The 21,643-nt window shown below is 38.2% G+C and overlaps 1 protein-coding gene and 1 long non-coding RNA gene across 2 annotated transcripts in view; one reads left to right on the top strand and one right to left on the bottom strand.

The window, feature by feature from the left end:
• Positions 1-1,032, top strand: part of LOC107287879 (betaine--homocysteine S-methyltransferase 1) — an 11,868-nt gene extending 10,836 nt beyond the window's left edge. Inside the window, exons 7-8 of the mRNA XM_015816434.1 lie at positions 142-370; positions 682-1,032. Of these exons, the coding sequence (XP_015671920.1) occupies positions 142-370; positions 682-868 (416 nt within the window). The 3' untranslated portion in view covers positions 869-1,032. The remainder of the gene's footprint in view (positions 1-141; positions 371-681) is intronic.
• A 3,206-nt stretch (positions 1,033-4,238) lies between these two features.
• Positions 4,239-12,399, bottom strand: LOC107287878. Its single transcript, XR_001548884.1, has 3 exons — positions 12,105-12,399; positions 7,463-7,569; positions 4,239-4,431 (listed from the first exon to the last, which is right to left on the bottom strand). It is a non-coding gene; the product is annotated as an uncharacterized LOC107287878 (long non-coding RNA).
• Positions 12,400-21,643: the final 9,244 nt, after the last annotated feature.

The raw sequence follows: 21,643 nt of genomic DNA, 5'->3' as shown, positions 1-21,643 counted from the left end.
ATAAATAAATGCATAATTACCTAACTTGGTTTGTTCAGGTTAAAAGAAATATCTTGAAGATAATGCTGAATTTTTATCAGCCCTGTACATAATATTAATTGAATTATTATAATGAATATTTAAAAATTCATGTCATTACAGCTTTGGAGCCAAGAATTTTAACCCGATGGGATGTTCACAAATATGCAAGAGAAGCTTACAATTTAGGGATCAGATATATTGGTGGATGCTGTGGATTTGAACCATATCATATCAGAGCAATTGCTGAGGAGCTGGCCCCAGAAAAGGGCTTTTTACCCCGTGCTTCTGAAAAACATGGTAGCTGGGGGAGCGATTTGAGTATGCATACTAAACCCTGGGTTAGAGCAAGGTAAGTGTAATTTTAATTTTGGTAGTAAAATAATTGATTTAAAATATCGTTACTACTCAACTTACAACAATTGGGATCAGAAATTTTGTCACTAAATGATGTGGTTAGTGAGTTGCGCTCAATTCTATAATCTTTTTTTGCCATGGCTATTAAGTGAATCATTGTGGTTGTTTAGTGAATCACAGTTTGGTTTCCCCCACTAACTTCGTTTGTCCAAAGCCCCCTGGGAACGTCATAAATGGCAGTCAGTTGACTTTGAGACATTGCAACTGTTACAAACCACTAATTGGCTTTGTTTGTTTTGTATTTAGGGCTAGAAAAGAGTACTGGGAGAATATGTTACCTGCTTCAGGTCGACCATATTGTCCCTCACTGTCAAAGCCAGATGATTGGGACGTGACCAAAGGTGATCTGATACAGCAGAAAGAAACAACAACTGAACAACAGCTGAAAGAGCTTTTCAAGAAACAGTCATTCAAATCCAAAACTGTATCTTAAATTAGCAGCAATTAAAAATTACAATCAATATTAAATGAAGAGATGATACGGGCAAATGTAATTCATAGACATTAAAATATAACTTCAAACATTACTTTTTTTCTAACATGGTTATATGCACATAAGAAAGATTCCTCATCTTTGATTGTATTGAGATTATTTTATTAAATAGGATCATCCAATTGAAAGAAAGCAGATAGACATTCTGTAGCTAAGCTAGTAAAGTGTTTTTTAAGCTATGCTGGCTCATTGCAATTAGAAACTGTATAAGGCCAAATAGTGATTTTCTTTCCTTTGTTTCCAGTGTTGCAGTTTTGAGATTTCCATAGAAGCACAATACAGTCCTGCAGATTCTCAGTTACTCTGACATACCCCTCCAGTACACAGGTTTGGCCATTTCTGCCAGGGGTTCCATAGATAATCATGCTTGTGGAACCTTCAGCTGTGAAAATTCCATTACATAAAAGGGTTATTTCTTCAATAACAGTTGCTGGTTCCAGATTTGTGCTTTTAAGTCACATTGCATCCAGTTACATTTCCTTCCCACAGCCAGGGTTTAAGATTGTAGGCAAAACATGAGTGCATTTTAGATTAGATATAATTTAGCTTCATCTGGGTTGCTAATATAACTTGGGGGACGGGCTTTTACGTGGAGCAATGTTTGGCAAAATACCAATGTACTAGACCAGTGGTGGCGAACCTATGGCACGCGTGCCAGAGGCGGCACTCAGAGCCCTCTCTGTGGGCACGCGCGCCATACCCCGGAGATGGCAACTGTCCCTATTCAACCAGCCGCCGCTAACTCAGCGAGGTTCCACATGGCCGGATGCATCCCAGCATGGCTGGTTTCCTTCCCCCCCGTCCGATCCCTCTGGCCTCGCATGCTCTCCTTTTCCTGGGCACAACCCACTGCATCGCTTCCTCAACTGTCGGCCAGCCGTCCAGCTCAGAGGCAGCTTCTCTGAACTGCTAGCGGCGGGCTGTAGAGCCCCAGAGTGTGCCGGTCGAGGGGCTAGCAGGCTGTGACTGCTGATGGACACTGTTGGCCCCTATGCGCTCACTGGCCTCTGTGCGGGGGCCGATGGTGTCAGGCAGCCGCCGCCCCTGCCCCTTGCCCTGCAGCAATAGCACCCCTGCCCTGCCTCGCCTCACCCCGCAGGACGAGCCTCCTGCCCACCGTCCCACCTGCCAGAGACGCCCTGGATCTCCCCCAACCCTGCCCAGCCCTCACAGGCGTCCCTCCCCACAAGCAACATTGAGGTGAACATGCCCACCTTGGCCACACCCACCCAGTCTGCCATGACCACAGCCACACCCACCCAGTGGGCCACGCCCACCTGGCACCCGGCGATAAGTGGGTTTTGGGTTGCAGTTTGGGCACTCGGTCTCTAAAAGGTTCGCCATCACTGTACTAGACCCTTAAAAAAGCAGTTATATTTCGAGTCTCTGACGTTTTGTCAGCCATCCTCTGACAGATTAAACATCTGTTGCCTATACAGAAAGCCAAGCAGGAAAACCTATTCATACAATAATGTTTTTTAAACTTACTTGTTTGCTTTACATTTAGGTGGATTTGGTGCTTTTTTCTCTTGTTTGGGCAGAGGATTCCTATACTGTACTTTGGGCAAATGTACAAATACTCTTCTTGATTTAGAAGATATGTTCCTAAAATTATGTGTTTATAGTTTAAGCAGTTCACTCTTCTGAGATAGACAAATAAAATTAATAAAACAAAATTTATTGCCAGTTGTGCTCCTTCTTTATTAGCTTTTCTGGGCAAAAATAATTAAGAATGTTTATATTTAAGTAAACTAAAATAAAATGTGTACTTGCTAATACACACCATGGTTAACTATTGTGTTAAGGCTGTTATTGAGTAACTCAATTGTAATACAACACTACAGAGAACAATGCTGTAATTCCTAGCAACCTGAGAATTCTTTCAACTAAACTGTAACAATAAGTGCTTGAGATGATCTTGTTTATTCATTGCATCTTGTATATTTTGCACACTGTTCCTGCATGGCAAAGACATGTGAATATATTTGATATGTCTGGCAAATAAGAATAAAGAGTTGTCAAGTCGGTAAAGAAATGGAACAATAGCTCCAGAAATAAGGTTGTGGGTTACTGATATATTTCTAATAGTTGTTCTGAACTACTACGTTCAAATTCGACTGAGATAACTATCTTATTGTTTGGTAATGATATATCCCTTTTTTTAATTAGCACAGGGCTAATAAACTAGTACAAAGCATGAATATAATACTTTCCTATTTTATATAAATCTAAATATAATATAGTGCACACCTCAGCATTTTATGGCCCACAGGCCCTTGTCTGGCCTGTGGCATGGGCTGCAGCAGCAACAGAGGGCGGGTGGGGGCAGCAACAGCCCTCCTCCACAACAGTGCCAGTTTCTCATGTGGCCTCTTGGAAAACTTAATTGCCCACCCATGATATAAAGTATCAAACTTGCCACATTTGGGTATTTTAACTACGATTTGTCTAGAGTTTTGGAGGTACTATTTATCACAAGATATATGTATATATATTTTAAAAAATATATTATGAAATTATTATATAAAAAAGCTAACATGCCAAAGTCATAAGAAAAAAAATCCTCCAAAGTATGGCAGTATCTTTATTAGGCTAAAAACTAAAAAAACGTGTACCGTTTTTCATGTTAATGGAAGCATTTAGTTAACAAACTTACTAGAGGCAGAGATTGAACTTTAAGAAACCTATTTTGTAACTAAGTACAAACTTACTAGAGGCAGAGATTGAATTCCAAGAAACCTATTTTGTAACTAAATACAAATATGAATTCTTATTTATAAAATGTCTAATCAACTATGAACCCTAAAATTATTCAATTAAAAAGAAATCCATATATGTGAAGAAGAAAAAAGATAAGTGAAAAAAAACCAAGTAAAAAAGGAAAATAATGAGTTGATACCTGTATATGTGTTAAGGAAATAATATAGGCATCATTCAATACTATGCAAAATTATGCATAATACTATATTATAACAAGTAATATGGTGCATAAGGAATTCAAAATTTACAGGACTGTTATGTTGTAGTACTGGATGCAAATTGCTTCTAGTACTTTTAGAGGTTGTGGAGAGAGCTAACATTTTGGGTGAGCCAGTGCATTATTGAAATATTGTCAAAGTTTTCAAGATCAAGTAATCTCAGATTTGTTTTTTATCGCATGTATTAATAATCACCTTTGGATAGTCAGGAAAATATATAAAATTCAGAATGTAATATTTTGGACAGAGAGAGAATCCTTGGACAAATTGATCAGCCCCGAACAAAATAATAGCATTTTAATTTAAGTGTTTCAATTTAAAGATATATTTTATATTATTATTGCACAATGAAATGTAATACAGTAACTTGAATGTTCACATTGTGGAATCCTTTTCCAAAAATAGAACAAAAGCTCTTTGTGCTAAATCACCAGAAGCTAAACAGTTCTTGAATACAGCTTGTCTACAAGAATCCAAAACCAGTTTTCCTATAAAGCTGCCATCATGGAAGATATTTTTTCATACCTTGTAAAAAGAGAAATAAATATTAGTAGAAGAAATGGCATTAATACATCTTATCAACCTAATATAATTATATCTTCAAAAGTTTTTTTCATAAGAATTACTTAATTACATTAGCTAGCCAGAGAATGATTCAATACACAGATGATTCAATGCACAGAGTATCTGAGGTCCAGAATTTGATAACTTCTGGTATAAAATGGCAGAATCAAAGTTAGAAAAATGATTCTGTCTCAACTGGGCCAGTAGCAAATGCGTTTGGAATCCTTTATACATTGCAGCTAATTTTAGTGTTACTTCCTATTTGTTGCTACTCGTGTTGAAAAAGCTATGTGGACACTCATGAAGATGATGGCTACATTTCAAAATAGTTTACTGTCACTTGGACCTTTTATCTTCTTGTGCCACAATTTTTTACTTAAGAGGTTCCCTGAGCATTTAGGGAAGGAATTAACTGATACAGTTATTGCCAGAAAATGACCTTGTAGGGCTGCTGTACATCCTCTTCATGACCTGTTTTCCTTGTTACCTTCTGGGAGGAGGCTTTGTGGTATCCGAAGCAGAACATCCAGATTCAGCCAGTTTCATTCCATACAGCATTAACCTTGCGAACTCTCAAGCTTCCTCCTTCCGTTATATATTCAAGATGGACAATATTTAATATTTATTTGCTACGTATATGTAGGGATGTGGGTCTATACATATGTTGTTCATAGTATGTTTAGGTGTGTGTCATGTATGTCTTTCACTTTGAGAGTGGGCAACTAAATTTCATTTTTGATGTGTGCCATCGTGCCCACAGTATAAAAATGACAATAAAGGTTATCTTATCTTATCTTACTTTTCTTTAATTCTTTGCTGCCATCTTGTGGTTGCCTATCCCAGTTTTGTTATTCCCTTCTCCTACCAGTAGTGTTTTTTTTAGCATATCCACGTCTCCCTAATTTCACTTTGAACCAGTTCTTGACAAACATCTCTGCATGACATTATCTTCCTCTTAATCCAATTCATACGCAATATCAGCCAACTTCATGAGACAATCTAAGCCCAGTTATCCAAGAAGAGTTTCAGATGGTTGAACTTGAGGGTGTGGACAGGGTCCTTCCTTGCAGCTGTGAGAAGCCGTCTGTGTTCTGGACCCTACTGGTTGGTTAGGGCGTCATGGGAGATGGCATATGGCTGAACCAAGTGGTTGTTAATGCTTCTTTGCAGGATGGGATGGTACCACTTACCTCGGAGGTCATAATGCACGCCTACTCAATGGTTTCAGCTATATTAAACAACTTTTGTCCTGTGTCCATCCCTATTGGGGAAAGACTGTTAAGACGGTAGTTGGCACACAGCTTCAGACGGCCCTGGGTGAAGCAGATTATTTGGATCCTTTTCAATCTGAGTTCAAGCCATAGTACAACACTAATTTGGCATTGGTCATACTTGCTGCTGGACTCTGAAAGGCTCAGGACGTGGTGGTGCAACTGTCCTGGGTCTCCTGGATCTTTCAGTGGCTTTCAATAGTATCCTCATGGACTAATTCAGGAGACTGGGAGTAAGAGGCACCGTTTTGTGGTGATTCTCCTCCATTCTCTGTGGCCAGTTCCAGCTGGTACCGTATTGGTGGGCAAGAAGAGGTCAAGGAGTGGGATCCACTCAGCTCTTGTGATGGCTTTCCCTCTCCTCTGATCAGCTGTCATGGATAATGCCTGACAGGCCACTCATATACTAGGGCAGGGGTAGGCAACCTTGGCTCTTTTATGACTCGTGGATTTCAACTCCCAGAATTCCTGAGCCAGCATGGAGTTGAAGTCCACGAGTCATAAAAGAGCCAAGGTTGCCTACCCCTGTACTAGGGAATAATATGACTGAAAAAATATTCTCCTCAATACCTGAACTATAGGAGAAAGCACTGAGGTTGATTTATGAGGTAGATAGGAGCTTCTTGGTTCTGAGGTTAGCTACTGCTCTGGTCATCATTTAGAACTCGCCTCCTTTCTCAGACCCAGCCAAATTAGATAAAATCCTTGGTTGCTGTTTTACCCACCAGCAGGGGTATCAATTGAATGGGGACAGAGCAAATTTATGCTGGCATATTTTGTGTCAGTTCCCAGAGAGGAAAACAGAACATTAAACTGGTTGTCTGGATGTGCCCTCTGAATTCAAGCCTTTATCTTGGCAAGAAAAAGTCCTCCTGAGGCAAGATTTGTATTTATTTACCAAAACCAAAGCAAATGAAGATCTTTGTATGAATTAGGTATTAAATGTTCTTGATTAAAATGAGTAAACATACTGTAGCTTTAAGAGAAGTAAACTGGTGGGATTGATTCCAGAGATGTAGCCATATTACTCTGTTACAACCAAACACAAAGAGGTCACTCAACTTAAAACAGAGGTAGGCAACTTTTCAGTTTTGTGGCCCACATGTGATAGTGAACTGCAAAATACATATGCACACATAGATATGTACTGAAATGCACACTTGTATGTGCAACCCTGCCATTTTAGACAGATACATAAAAATAAAAAGGGGCCTCTGTATTTTCATAGGATTTGAAACAAGACATAGCACAAAGTTCCTTTTTTACCCTTTATTAAGAAACTAAACAGTAGTTAATTCTGGATTTGTGACCTGTCTTCACAAGAGTTATTTACAGCTAGATAACCACTTTCCATTCTTTACTGGACAGATACCCTCCAAGGCTCAAATTTTAAAAAGAACTGTGAAGTAACCTTTTCCCTCTACTGAATGCATTATCTCCCTAGGTATTTGTGCATTCTAGAACAGTGGCCCCCAACCTTTGGGGCACCAGGGACCGGTTCCGTAGAGAGAGGTTTTTCCATGGACCACAGGTTTTGCGTGCTGCCTGCATCCCGCGGATGGGACTTCACTTGTTTGTGTGGCCTGATTGCTGGCATGGGACTGGTGCATGTCCATGGACTGGGGGTTGGGGACCCCTGTTCTAGAATATTGGCTTAACATCTACTGTATGTATATATGTTTATTTTGTAACATTTTCTATTTAAAGTAACATAAACATACTGGCCAGTATCCTCTCTTTCAGGCTAATACAAGCATTCTCTCTGCCTGGTAAAACGTAGTATGTTCAATCACATTTCCTTGTCTTCAGGTCTTCACCAACTCTTCTCCTGGTTAGATAAGGAGAAATCAGATTCTACTCAAACCCACAATCATTCAGCAGTGTAACATAATGAGTCCACTTCAAGATCACTATCCAGTATGATTCTCAGTATTAAAAACCAACAATAAATTTTCAGGACTGAAACCAACAATTCAATTATCTTCATGTTAGGTTGCCAGCAATCGTACTTTCTTCAAGACTTAAAGCTTCTCCTTTCCAACATATATTTTTTAAATTCTTTGCCAGTCTGTCAACTGTTTTTCCCTTCTTCTATTAATTTCCCCTCCCAGCTATCTATCATGCTCTCAGGTTCTACTAATCAATATCAAAAGGAACAGAATGTTTGGGTACTTGTGAAGATTCATGACAGACTCACAGGAAGGCATAGAGTCCTGTAAGGTTGTTGAACCCCATACACACATATCTGAATACACAAGAATCTACAACTGTCTCCTTGTTTCCCAAGTGATCTGGACAGAACCAAGATTNCTTATAGGTCCTGCAGGATTTCCTAAAGGCCTTTTTTAAAATAAGGCCCAGCAACATCTGTCATTTTGCAACTCACACTATGATCTCTTGGATACATAGGAAGATTTTCTAGTAAAACTGGCTGGAGTTGCCACAGCAATTGATCAAAAAATGTAGGAAAACAAATGAGAGGATCATTGACATCAAACTGCATGCAGCCTTCCAGGCTCTGGAATCTTACATGAGATGGAAGCTGCTGTTTGAGTATCTCTATCTTCAAAATAAATAGAACCAGCATGTTCCTACTCAAAAATAATTTCTAATATCTTTAGAGCTTACTACTAAATAAATATAGCTATTTACTTGGCAGCAAGCTATCAAGCTATCAGAGGCAGCTGTGCTATAGCCACTAGTCCACCACAGCCCTCCCCTCACTGTGGAGAAGCATGAGGTGAGGAGTACCTTGAGAGCTGTGAACTCAAGAAAGACTGCTGGACCTGACGGCATTTCTGGCCAGGTGCTTAAAGACTGTGCAGACCAGTTGGATGGGATCTTTACCAAGACTTTTAATCGGTCTCTATCCCAGTCCACTATTCCATCCTGTCTGAAGACCTCCATCATTGTTCCATTACCAAAGAAGTCTTTTATTAACAGTCTCAGTGATTAAAGACCAGTGGCACTAATCGCTATTATCATGAAGTGTTTTGAAAAACTGGTCTGCAGGCACATTGTGTCCTGCCTCCCATACACACTTGACAGTCACCAGTTTGCATACAGAGCAAAAAAATGCCATAGGCATACTGGTCTGACTCATCTGGAGCAGTGCGGGACCTATCTAAGGATGCTCTTTGGGATTTTAGCTCTGCATTTAACACAATTCTTCCATACACACTGGTGTCTAAACTTATCACTCTTGGACTTTCACATTCAATCTGCCTTTGGATTATGAACTTCCTGTCTGGCCACTCTCACAGGGTTAGATTAGGCAACTATATCTCTTCAGCCCTTATTCTTAATATGGGCTCCCCACAGGGCTGTGTGTTGAGCCCCATACTTTACACTCTCTACACTTATGATTGCACCCCCACTCATCCCAGCAATGTTACTGTTAAATTTGCGGATGATATAACAGTGGTGGGGCTTATCTCCAAGGGGGATGAGTGTGCCTACCGGGATGAGGTGGAGCGGTTGCTCTTGTGGTGCAGAGACAATAATTTGGTTCTCAACACAACTAAGACTAAGGAACTTATAGTAGATTACAGGAGGAATAGATCAGATCATCAGTGGAGACTGTATGGAGCGAGTGGCCAGCTTTAGGTTTCTGGGTGTTACCATAAAGGAGGACCTGACCTGGAGTGCTCATGTTATAGCATTGGTTAAGAAGGCTATACAATTCAAAGAAACAACTTCTATGAGTATATCGGTAGAACATAGAAATTACTAATTTGACAACCACAATTAAGAAATGCTATAACATGCATCTGGGTTACATCCTGAATGTAAATTTTAGGCTCCCTGCAATCAAGCAACTTTAAGTCATAAACAAGAATGTATGACAACTCACACATCATTTATATGGCAGCTCATATGAAAAAAAATGCAAAATTTCTGACTTTGCAAAACACATTATTAGACTAGATTTCTTTTTTAAAAAAGAAGGGAGGAAACAGGTTGATTTTTAAAAATAAGTATTCCATTACTACCTTAGGGTATAAAAATGCAGAAATGAAGCAATATTAAATGTTTAATATGTTCAATATACTGTATATGTCCTAGTTTTTTTATAGATGACCTTAAAATTCTTTAGGCATCATACATTTTAAATTAAAACAATAATTAAATATATTTATTGCTCTGATAGCATATAGTAAAATACACATTAAATCTATTTAGTCACTTTCCTATTATACCATGTTAACCTGTCATCTTGATTCAAATGTATCATCAAGCAAATAACCTTATAGTTCTATGGAGTTACCACATGTGAGATTCAATAAATATATGAGATTTAATAAACTATGAACGATGGTCTACCATTAGCCTGCCTGTTTACTTTTCTGAAATAAATATAAATCCTTTTGCAATGGAAAGTGCAATATTATCAGGCAAGGCATAATTCAAACTACAGTTTTTAGAATTCTATTAAAATCAAAGATCAACAAGGCAAAGCAACAAAATTTAAATATTAAAAAAATGTTCCCACTTACCATCTTAGATAACAAGAATGAAATGTATTTGTTTGAAAAATACCCCAGCAGCTATTATATAAGATTGATGTATTATGTGGCTTGTGGTTTCTCCCACAGTTCCTCATTTACTGTTTTGAGGTTTAAGTTCTAGTTGTAGTTAGAAAGCTAAAGTATTTGGGGTTGTTTTTTTTTGCTATTTTGGGATAGATATTGTATGTCTATTCTATTACATTTTATATGAGACATTATATAAACTGCACTATTCAATTTTATATTAAGGACCCTCACAACTTCAAGGTTCTTCTGTTTTTTTCTTTACTATAAATATAGCTTGATGTACCCTGTACCAGTGTTTCTCAATCTCAGCAACTTTAAGATGGGTGGACTTCAACTCCCTAAACTCCATATTAAAATTGCTGAGGTTGACAAACATTCGACTATGCATTTAATAGTTATATTGTTTCATTTTATGTTACTCTCCTTTGAAACTATCTTTAGTGTATATAGCTTTAAAAATATGGAAATTATGAAATATTCAGCTAATAGAAAACTGAATACAAATGTATAAATGAAGGAAATGACAAAGAGAGGATACAGTGATGATCATATTCATATTTTATTTGGGCCTTACTAACTACAGATACATAGGCCCTAGTCAACCTTCAACAAAAATATTCCCTACTCAGAATGTAACTTACCTATCATCTGAATGGGAATCTGATGGGAATCTTTCCATTATTCAAACCCATTTTGCCATATAATACTTGTCACTAATTCCACCAGTTCTGTCTTTGGAACTTGCAAAATTTAATCTAAATATTAACTAGCCAATAAGAATCTATCAGAAAACATTTGTTTTTGGATATTTTTTAAATAATTCATATTTCTAAAACTACCAAAATAACATCACAACATCCAAACACATGCACAGTACAGGAGAGTCCATTAGAGTCCATTATTTTACCATCAGTTATTTTAATTGTAGAGAGACTAATGCCCTTTATGTCTCAATAACTATATTTAGGTTCATTTCAGTTGTATATTTTTCAGGAAAATAGTCTTGGAAAAACTACTATTAGGATTTTATTATTGTTGTTGTTGTTGTTTTGGTGCCTTCATGTCAGAAAACCCTGATTTGAAGGTGTTATTTCCTAATAAGGTCCTTGGGTTTTAAAGTGGACCAAAAATATTCTGTGACAGAATCTGTAACTTACCAATTTGTTACTTTGAGGGACAGGCATATGTGTATTAGCTCAGTATTTTTTTTTATCCTAATTACAACCACAATAATTCCTGATAATTATTTATTAACCAAACAATGTCAGGAATGTTAGCTTCAAATACTCTTACTCATACATCAACCTGTCAAATTGGACCCCTTTAGTCTACATTTTTCAGGCTCATAAATAGCCACCTGCCTAGTAAGATATCAGACAATGATTAGGCAAAAGATATTTAGTTATTTAAAAAGCAAGTTGTTCCTTCCTCCCTTTTGGAACTTTTATTAACTATTATTTATAATTATTTTAATTATTAATAGAATTAATAGAAAAGAATAAAATTTAATAGAAATAAATTCTATTAAAAGGAACTGGAATCAAGTATTCAGATTGTGATATATTTGGATGTGATATATAGGGTGTGTTTTCTGGTCTATGTTGAGTAATGAAATTTAGAAAAATATGAAAGCCTAATGGGATACCTACCTATTGTACCTTGGAAATAGCTTCTAAAAAGAACTTTGGTAAGGCTGGCTCAAAATTAAGACTGACTCCCACGAATCAGGTTTGTATTTTCCGACTATCTCTAGCCGCTACGACTGATACAGGTTTTACTGATACTCATTTCCTTTCCGTAACAACCAAAGCAAAACACGCGAACTCACGTCAAAGGCAAGAAACAGTTTGCAAACGAAGCTGAGCTTGTCACCTCCCGTATCACCCCCGACACTCGCCATGAGCGGCTACTGTCCGTAAGAGGGTCTTACGAACCTCTCAGCGGGGACACTAAAGCGCTGCCCTTTTCGGCACTTGGGCGTGGGTTCAAGGCGCCTTTCTGGCAGGATCCCAGCCTTCCCCTAATCCGCCGAGGAGCGCTTGGATCCGAATCTTTTCGAGGAGAAAGCGAAGGGGGACGCGGAGGCGCTCCTGAAATCCCGGAGGCAAAAAAGGCCGACAAAGGAGAAAAGCGCCGCGCTCTTCCTCCTGTCCTGCGGACTCAGGGAAGAGGCGGGGAAGGCAAACAGCGCAGGGGGCGGGACAGCGGCCTCGCGGTGGCTTGTAAACAGATCCGGCGTCTCCACGTGACCGCCTGCAAGTACCTGTGCCGGAGACTCTGCGGCCGCCAGACTCCTGACAACAAAGCAGAGCGCGCGGAAAGCGCGCGCGCGCGCGCTGCAGCAGCAGCAGCAGGAGCAGCAGGAGCAACGGCCGTGGAAGCCACCGGCGGGTCTCTGGCGCCTCCGCCTTCCCACCGCGGCTCTCCGGGTCCTCGGCTAGTCTGGCATCCTTCCTGCTTGGGTTTCCGCCCGCTTGGGTTTCCGATGCCGGCCTTTAACATGGCTGAGGCTGGGCCGTAACTAGGTACCCGGCAATCTTGACCGGAACAGAGACTTCGCGACGTCCGTGAGAGGAGAGGGAAGCGAGGGGCGTCGCGGTGTCGGTTCACCATGAGCACCTTCGCCTTGGAAGAGACCTTGGAGGCGGACTGGGTAGCCGTGAGGCCTCACGCCTTCCACGAGCGGGAGAAGCAGAAGTTTGTCTTCATTGTGGCCTGGAACGAGATCGAGAGTAAGTTCGCCATCACCTGCCACAACCGGACGGCGCAGAGGCAGCGCAGCGGCTCCCGGGAGCTCCGCCGCACTGGCGCGGTGGGCCCTGGAGCGGCCGAGCAGCCAAGCGCCTCCTGTAAAACGGCCGGCAGCCCCACTATACGAAAACCTCCGGCCGGGCGCGGCGCGGAGTCCGTCCAAGCCAGGAGCTCGCCAGCATCGCCTGCCCGGGCCGAGTCGCTTCCGCGCAGCCCGGGCAGCCGAGCGGTTGAGGCGTCGCAGAGGAGCCCGGCGAGAACGAAGAGCAGCCTGGCCCGGAGGCCTCAGCCTGTTCTGAAGGCGCCGCTCAGCCCAGAGGCCTGCGCGGCCGAAGATCTGGAGGAGCTGGAGCTGGGCAAGGACGAGCCTTCGGGAGGCGCCGCCGCCGCCTTTCTTCTCCCTTCTCCTCCCGCCGGGCCTCAAGCGACCGAGTCGCCCACTGCGGCCTCAGATGAGGTGGAAGCGCTATCTGGAGAGGAATGCAGCTGGGCCGGCCTCTTCTCTTTCCAGGATCTGCGGACCGTCCATCAGCAGCTGAGCTCGGTGAATTCCGAGCTGGAACCCTGTTTGCCCGTCCTTCCCGAGGAACCGTCGGGGATGTGGACGGTGCTCTTCGGGACTCCAGAACTGTCCGAGGAAGAGATGGATGCGCTGTGCTATCAGCTGCAGGTATACCTGGGCCACTGCCTCGATACTTGCGGCTGGAAGATCCTCTCTCAAGTCCTCTTTACCGAAACCGACGACCCGGAGGAATATTACGAGAGTCTGAGCGAGCTACGACAGAAGGGCTACGAGGAGGTTTTGCAAAGGGCCCGTAAGCGCATTCAGGAGGTGAGCGGTGCCATCAGTATAGATAATGGGGGGGGGGGGACCCTCATCAAGCTAATAGATTCTGCTTGCACCAGTTATTCGTCAACCTAATCTTAGGATAAATTTCCTAAGATTTGACTTTTAGTTGTTGTTGTTGTTTTCTTTTTTCTTCTAAACATACTGTAATTCCAAGTCAATAATTCTGTTTAGGGAAAATAAATTACTTAGAAAAAATATCATTAGTTGATAAGTTGGAACATTTGCTGGAGTATTTCTTAGTAAATCCTCCAAGATGCAAATTTTGGATTCAAATACCTTTTTAAAACCTAACTATGATGAAACTTTTTAAGGTGGATGTACATGTTTCTGTTATTTATTTATTTATTTATATTTATTTATTTATTTATTTATTTATTGTTACATTTTTAAAACCTAACTATGATGAAACTTTTTAAGGTGGATGTACATGTTTCTGTTATTTATTTATTTATTTATTTATTTATTTATTTATTTATCGTTACATTTCTAGGCCGCCCAACTCTGACTCTAGGTGACTCACAAGTAAAAACATTAACCACAACCACAAACATGGTTGATATATTGGGCTGCAATGGGAAGGCCCAGTTTCAAATCCACTCTTAGTCATGGAAGCTGCTTGGGTGATTTTAGGTCACTTATTCACTCTCAACTTACCTCACAGAATTATTGTTGGAGGGGAAAATAGGATAATGTATATTGATTGGAGAAAACACACCCAAAATAAGAGTTTGTTTTTTTTAAAAAAAAAGAAGATGGCAGTATTTTGATACCTGCACAAGAGGGGAGGGGCTTCAATCATGTGATCATTTTTATTATTTACAAGACTTACATGATTGATCATCTTATATACAATAACCCTGTTTCCTCATAGCAAGATCAGTAAAACAAAACAAGATAAAACAATATCAACAACTTCATTATGGCTGCCATATTGACTTTTTGGAGTTCCCTGTGAATGGGGAACTATAAATCTAACAAGCAAGTAAATAAGTGCTATTTAGCTTCTGCTAAATTTGATTTTGAAGTTGATATATTTGTAAGATTAGGAATTTAGCCCAGAAGTAGGATGTCAATTGTTATAACAATCAAAGCTGAGATTTCAATAGAAGGGAAATTTAGGCCAGTATTCTTTTAACTTGTTTATAATTCATGGCAGGTATATAACATAAAAGCTGTGTAGGACCATAGTAGCAGCAATATGCAAGAAAAAAGCTTTATTGCTTTAGTTATTTCCTTATAGGAGAATAACATTTTATTCTAGAAAGAGAATGGAGAGCCAGTTTGGTATAATGGTTAAGGTGTGGCCTAGAAACCAGGAGTGTGAGTTCCAGTCCTACCTTAGGAATGAAAACTGGATGAGTGACTTTGGGTTGGTCCCTGTCTCTGCCCAACTCACGCCATGGGATGGTGATGAGGAAAATAGGAGGAAGGAGTATTTAGGAATGTTTGCCACCTTGAGTTACTTCTAAAGTAATAAATATTGGATAAAAACATCTAATAATCATTGAATAGTGTGAAATAGAGTGTTTTGGTGCCATAAGTTTTAAGAAAAGCACTATTGTAAGGTTTTATCCAAGTTCTTTTAGTCTGTATATGATTTTTGTCATGTTGTGTATAAATCTTGGTAGCTGTATTCTAATCAGGATATGTTTATTTTAAAAAATGAAGAGATTATACATGCAATGGATTTAATTACTTACCAAGTATTTTAAGTATCCTAGAAGTTAAAATATTTCTTATATGAAACTGAGGCATAAAATACATTTTGTTAAACTAGGTTAAGTTTTATATGGATATGATTCTAGAGCTATTGGCTGTTCCAGTATTCTGTTGACTGTCTGGTAACAATCTGTATCTATACTGTATATGCTAATTAAATGCATTGTCTGATGTCAGTATATCTGTTAGTACCTTCTATGTAACTGACTCATATTTAATTAAAAGGTACATATTTAAGAAAGGATAACTTTTTTTTCTCTCAGGTTTCAACTGTCTACTGTATTACCTGCTTGTCAATTGAAACAAGAACCTCAAAGCTCACTTGGTTAAATTATCCCATGATAATGAAGCAACAGATGACAGGCATTTAATATTAATGTGTAATCTGAATATAGTGGTTTTCTACACTACAGATTGAGATTCAATCATCTCCTGAAATATGAGACAACTCAGTTCATGTACTGTATTTCACTTATATTCTTTTGCTTTACTTTTGCTTTGAAAGTGACTTTAAAGGGGTTAGAGTGATTGAGTAAAGATACTGGATTCTTACAGTATCTCTAATTAAAAAGCCATAGGAAAATGTTTCAGTTTTAAAGAGAATATTAATAACTTGATATGGTTATAAAAGTTCCTAGCATATATTATTATGCCCTTTTATTAAGATTTATCCTGATGGTCAGCTGAATGACTCCACGCTTTGGACGAAATAGGAAAAGCCATATGTGCTGATAAATTCCTTTTATTTAGAATTAGCTTTGACAAAGTTTTCTTTAGTCACACATTCCTGTTGAGCTATGCAACATGTAACTCAAGATCAGACCTGATTAGAACTTTATATTAAATGTAAAACTTGATACTTTCTACAATAATTTTGCAAATATAATGGTTGGAATTGTAAAATTGCTTCTGTGCCAAAATTATTTTAATATTTAATATTAATACTTAAAATAGAAAGTAGAAGAATATTGATAGCCTAAGTTACTTTAAACGATAATATAAAAGATAAAGTGGCACTTTAAATCTCATCATATAGAATTTGTCTCTTTCATAGTGGTACATGCTATGGGTACTCCTCAACTTATAGCCATTTGTTTAATGACCTTCAAAGTTACAGTACTGAGAAAAGTCATTTATGACCTGTCCTTGCATTTATGACCATCACACGATCAAAATGTGGGTTCTTGGCAATTGGCATGTAATTACAACAGTTGCAGTGTCCCAGAGCAGGGTCACATGATCACCACTAGTAATCTTCCCCAGAGCTACCAACAAGCAAAACACTTGTTGGTAGCCCGAGAGAAGTTTACTGGTGGTGGGGAAAGCCAAATTCACTTAAGACTGTAGCAAAAAGATTATAATCTAGATTTATGGTATAGATTCTGGTCCTAATTGTGGTCCTAAATTGAGAACTACCTGTATTATTTTCTAATCTCAAACTCAGCCATGGAAATTCAGTGGCTAACTCTGAGCCAGTCACTGTCCCTCAGCCTAACCTCACTTAAAGGGGTAGTTGCTATGGAATTAAAGTGAAGAAAGATAAGGCTACCTTATGCACCTGGAGAAAAAGATAGGCTATAAATCTAATAAACAGTATGAACATTTTTAAAGTTTATATTTAATAATTTTTATATAATGGATCCTTTTGGAATAAAAAGTTAGATTAAGTGTAGAAAAAGAATAAAAATGGTAAAAGGAGCGCAGAGGACTAAGAAAAAGAAACATAACTAAATCTTTCTTTTATATAGGTGCCGTTCACAATTATTGTCCTTACCTTTCCATTCTTGGAAACTATTCCTGGTTCTATCATCCATACGCCAATTCATACATTGCATTTAATTTTTTAAACTCTTCAACACTCTTTTTGAGGGTCTCATTAGTGTTTTTCCTTCCTGTCAATCCATCACTCTTCCTTTATATATTTGTTTTATATATATTTGTTTTATGATGCAGTCCTCATGCATTCTCTCTGTATAACCAAATCACATTCCTTTTGTATGCTCATTCATCTTTTCTATATAATTCACATTTATTCAGCATCCATTTTGTCTTGAACTTATCTCTTCTTTCTTTATTGTCTATACTTCTTAATAACCCATTTCAACGCCATTCAACTTTTATGCTTCTGACATATCAATTCTCACTTTCACATAACAAAATAGGTAAAAGTATACTTCATTATTGATACTATTTCTGCTTGTCTATCTTTGTATGCTTCATAAGTAATCCATTGCCATTATTTTCAAGCTTCCCATGACACAATTGTTTCTCTCTTCTAATATTGAAATATATATAGATATTTCATTATTTTTGACAAATGTTCATTCCTTGCAACAGCCCAGACAGTCTTACCACTTTTCTGCTAGCATTTGCATATCTTAACATTTCTTCATTTTTGTATCCCTTAGTGTGTGTGTGTATCTTACATCTAGTTTTCTCCACTCATGTATAATTTGTAATTGTAATTGGCCACTCCATTGTTTAGTCAAATGCTACTTTGGCCTTTGATATATTAATTTTCACATTATGGTTGTGTCATTATTAATATTTGTTGCAAAACATTAAGTTCTTAGCCAGCAACACATAATCTGCATATAAAGTACATCCATATCCCCATACCTCTGTTACCACCAAAAGCATTTCTTAATATGTTTGTCAATGCATGTATTGATCAAGATGATACCACAAATCCTTGTCATGCTCTTGACATAGTTTTGAATCACTCATTAAGCATTTAGTTTATTTGCATTCATGATTTCCTTCTACCATTTACTGTTCCCATTCAGCTATCAACTTTCAATTCCATTTTCACATGAACTATTCTGTATTTTAAGTCTATGCTTTCTTTAAATCCATTTACAATAAACTTTCTCACATTTATCAGTCAGCTACTGAAAAGAAAAGGTCTGGCCTGCACATACTTCACACTGCATAAAACTGCACTGTACTTTCCAAATTGGGGCTACTAAATTTTGCCAGACAAAAATTTTGTTTATTCTGTTATTATTTATTGTTCATGCTTACTCTCTTACTGCATGATGGTGTTCTTTCATTTTTCAGGCAGGGCTCACATAGATTTGCACAAATATGCCATAAATACATTAAACACTCCATAATAAAATAACATCTGTATTTTAACATTTCTGCTATTATACTAATATACCGGAAACTTTACTATTTTCCAATATTCTCACTGCATTTATGACTTTCATCATTTTTAATTGGATGCTAACCATTATAGTATTTGTTTCATTTCCATTCTTTGAGATATCACTGTCATGTTCTTACAGATCTTTAAAATACTCATTTCACCGCTTACTTCAGTTCCATATCAAATCATGTCTTTTATTTTTAATCCCATTCATTCTATTAGTGCTCCTTGTTTAGCATCCACAGATATATTTTAACTAATTTGGCTGTCCCTTATCATTGTGAGAATTCATTGGTTAACAGAATAGCCTTCACTAGTTGACTATTATCTGGACAATATTTTAGACATCTAGCACATTTTATTGCTTGTAGAGTGTTCTGAAATCAGAGCTTGAAGCATCCCAAATTTTACTAGCATGAACTGAGGAAGGTGGGGAGAGAAAGGATGCTGTTTTAAGCTTTACTGTTCTTATTTTTTAAAATAAATGGCTCGTTCCTGTTGCCATCAGTTACTGTTTGGTAAGATCATTTATAAGGTTGCTGTAGTTCTGTACCTGTTATGTAAGTGGGTTGGAATATAGGATATATATGAATTCTGTGGCTCTGCAGCCTCTTCCTATATGTCCTGAAAACATGTCCCTGCAATCTTTTTCTCTCTCCCAGTATTAATGTATGTATATGCACATATATGATGTTAATTATATGTAGTAATACATTTTGTATTTAGCTAGTCCTCGACTTACATCCACAATTGAGCCCAAATTTCCCATTGCTAAGCAAAACAGTTGTTAAATGAGTTTTATCCCATTTTACAATCTTTCTTGTCACAGTTGTTAAGTGGATCACTGCAGTTGTTAAGTGAATCATTCAATTATTAAGAACATCTGGCATCCCTCATTTATTTTGCTTCTCAGAAGCCATCTGGGAAGATTACAAATTCAGAATGCTCCCTATTGTAGGGTGTATGTATAAGAATTGACAGTGCTTTGTTTGATAAGTCATTTTTTTCTCTAATGTTTTATAATTCTCATTAATGTAGAATCACTAATTTCATGGCTTCCGTGTTCTCTTCCTCTCCCTCAGATTGGCAGGGCTAATTTAGATCTTTATTTTTTATAGGGCAACTTTCCACTTTATATGACTTAATTTGTATTGCTCTGTTCATAATTGTAATACATTATTTAGCGGTTGTCATGTTTTCCAACTTGCTTGAAAAGTTTGGATCTTTACTGTGGCAGAGAAGAAAGCCTGTAAATTTGTAAAATTAGATATGTCTAATTGATATGTGTGAAAAGACACGGGCACTGCTAGGGAGGAAGTGCTTATATTCTCTCTCCTTTCTTCCTCAAGGCTTTAATTAAAACTACATTAAATTGGATTATAACCAGGAAGTACTGTGATTATTCTGTGTGTAATACTCTGATTGGCTAACTCTCTCTGAGGCATGGCATTCTTGCATTCTGGTCTGTTTACTGCAGACAAGAGAATTTGTATTTAAAAAGGAAGTAAATCTTCAGCTTACTAATCACATAGTTGGCCAAGAGTCAGATGTGACTGAATGGATGACATCATCATCATCTAAGGTTGATGTCAGTTTCATCTCTTCCAGACAATTTAAAACTCACCAAAATGTTTTTGAGATTGATATCTCATGATTTGCTGAATAATCACTATCAGGAATAGTCTATCCTATAATATTCTATTATCCTTTGTTTTGAAGGATAATAAATGAGAAGAAAAGGCAGAGGAATTTACTATTTTTATCTTATATTTATAATATTACAATATTGTAATAATATAAAAGTACATAAAATAGATCATGTTAAATTGTTCATGCAAAAATTAAAATGGAAAAAAGCATACATTATAAAAGCCTAGACATTCTTCTCTTTCTTAAGAAATTGAGTCAGACAGCCAATTTACTAATCTAGCATCAGCCTTTACCTAGTTAATCAGAATTTCCTATATTCCTACTTTTTAACATTATTCACTGATATATTAGAAGTTTATGAGAGTACACAGAATTCTTTCCATCTGCATAAAGGTAAATTAAAGCAGGAATGAACTTTTGCTCTCTAAAACCCTACAAACAGAAAAACAAGATGCTCTTAGAATTATTTTCTGTAGTTTTGTGACTTGGCACTAAAATGATTTATTTAAAACATTTGTATAGCCATCCATCTTAAAAACCAAACTGTAAAACAGCATAATGCTGAAACCAGAACAATACAAAAGTAGGAAAAACAGAAAAAACTGTCACCGCGACACTTTCTCCTTCCATTATGATCTCACCCAATCTCAATGCCTGGGAAGAGAGCCAGGTCTTGATGCTCATTGAAAGTTAGATCTCCAGGCGGAAGTCTTCTGGGGATTGCAAAGGAGAAGGCAGCTTCCAGGACCCACAAGAGGCAATGTTTAAGGAAAAGAACCTGAAGCATGCCTACACTACCTGTTCTGGGGAGACAGGCAGTTAGTTTTAGGGAGAGGAAGTCTCCCTAAACAGATACAGGTAGTCCTCGACTTTTGATTACAATGGAGCCCAAAATTCAATCCATAGCTCGGTTCTCGGCTGCAGAGGCCTTCCGGAAAGGCCTCTGACTGCAAAATGCGGGCCGGAGCTCCATTCTCAGATGCAGAATGAAGCTGCTTCTGCTGCTACAGAAGAAGTGGTCTGGCTGGGCGGGGTTGTCGATGCCGCCACTGTGAGGTAAGTGGAAAAGACACCCCCGAAAATAAGATCTGGTGCCTCTTTTGAAGGTAAAAAATAAATAAATAACACTGGGTCTTATTTTCGAGGAAACACGATAGTCCCATATGTGTTAGCTAAACAAAGATAACCTGTAAAGGTAAAATATATTTCAGATTATAAGTGAGAGAATATTTGTACTCATAAAAGG

This window comes from Protobothrops mucrosquamatus, unplaced genomic scaffold (assembly GCF_001527695.2).
Source record: "Protobothrops mucrosquamatus isolate PMUCROS unplaced genomic scaffold, P.Mucros_1.0 scaffold450, whole genome shotgun sequence".
NCBI lineage: Eukaryota > Metazoa > Chordata > Lepidosauria > Squamata > Viperidae > Protobothrops > Protobothrops mucrosquamatus.
This window is presented reverse-complemented; position numbering and strand designations above follow the sequence as displayed.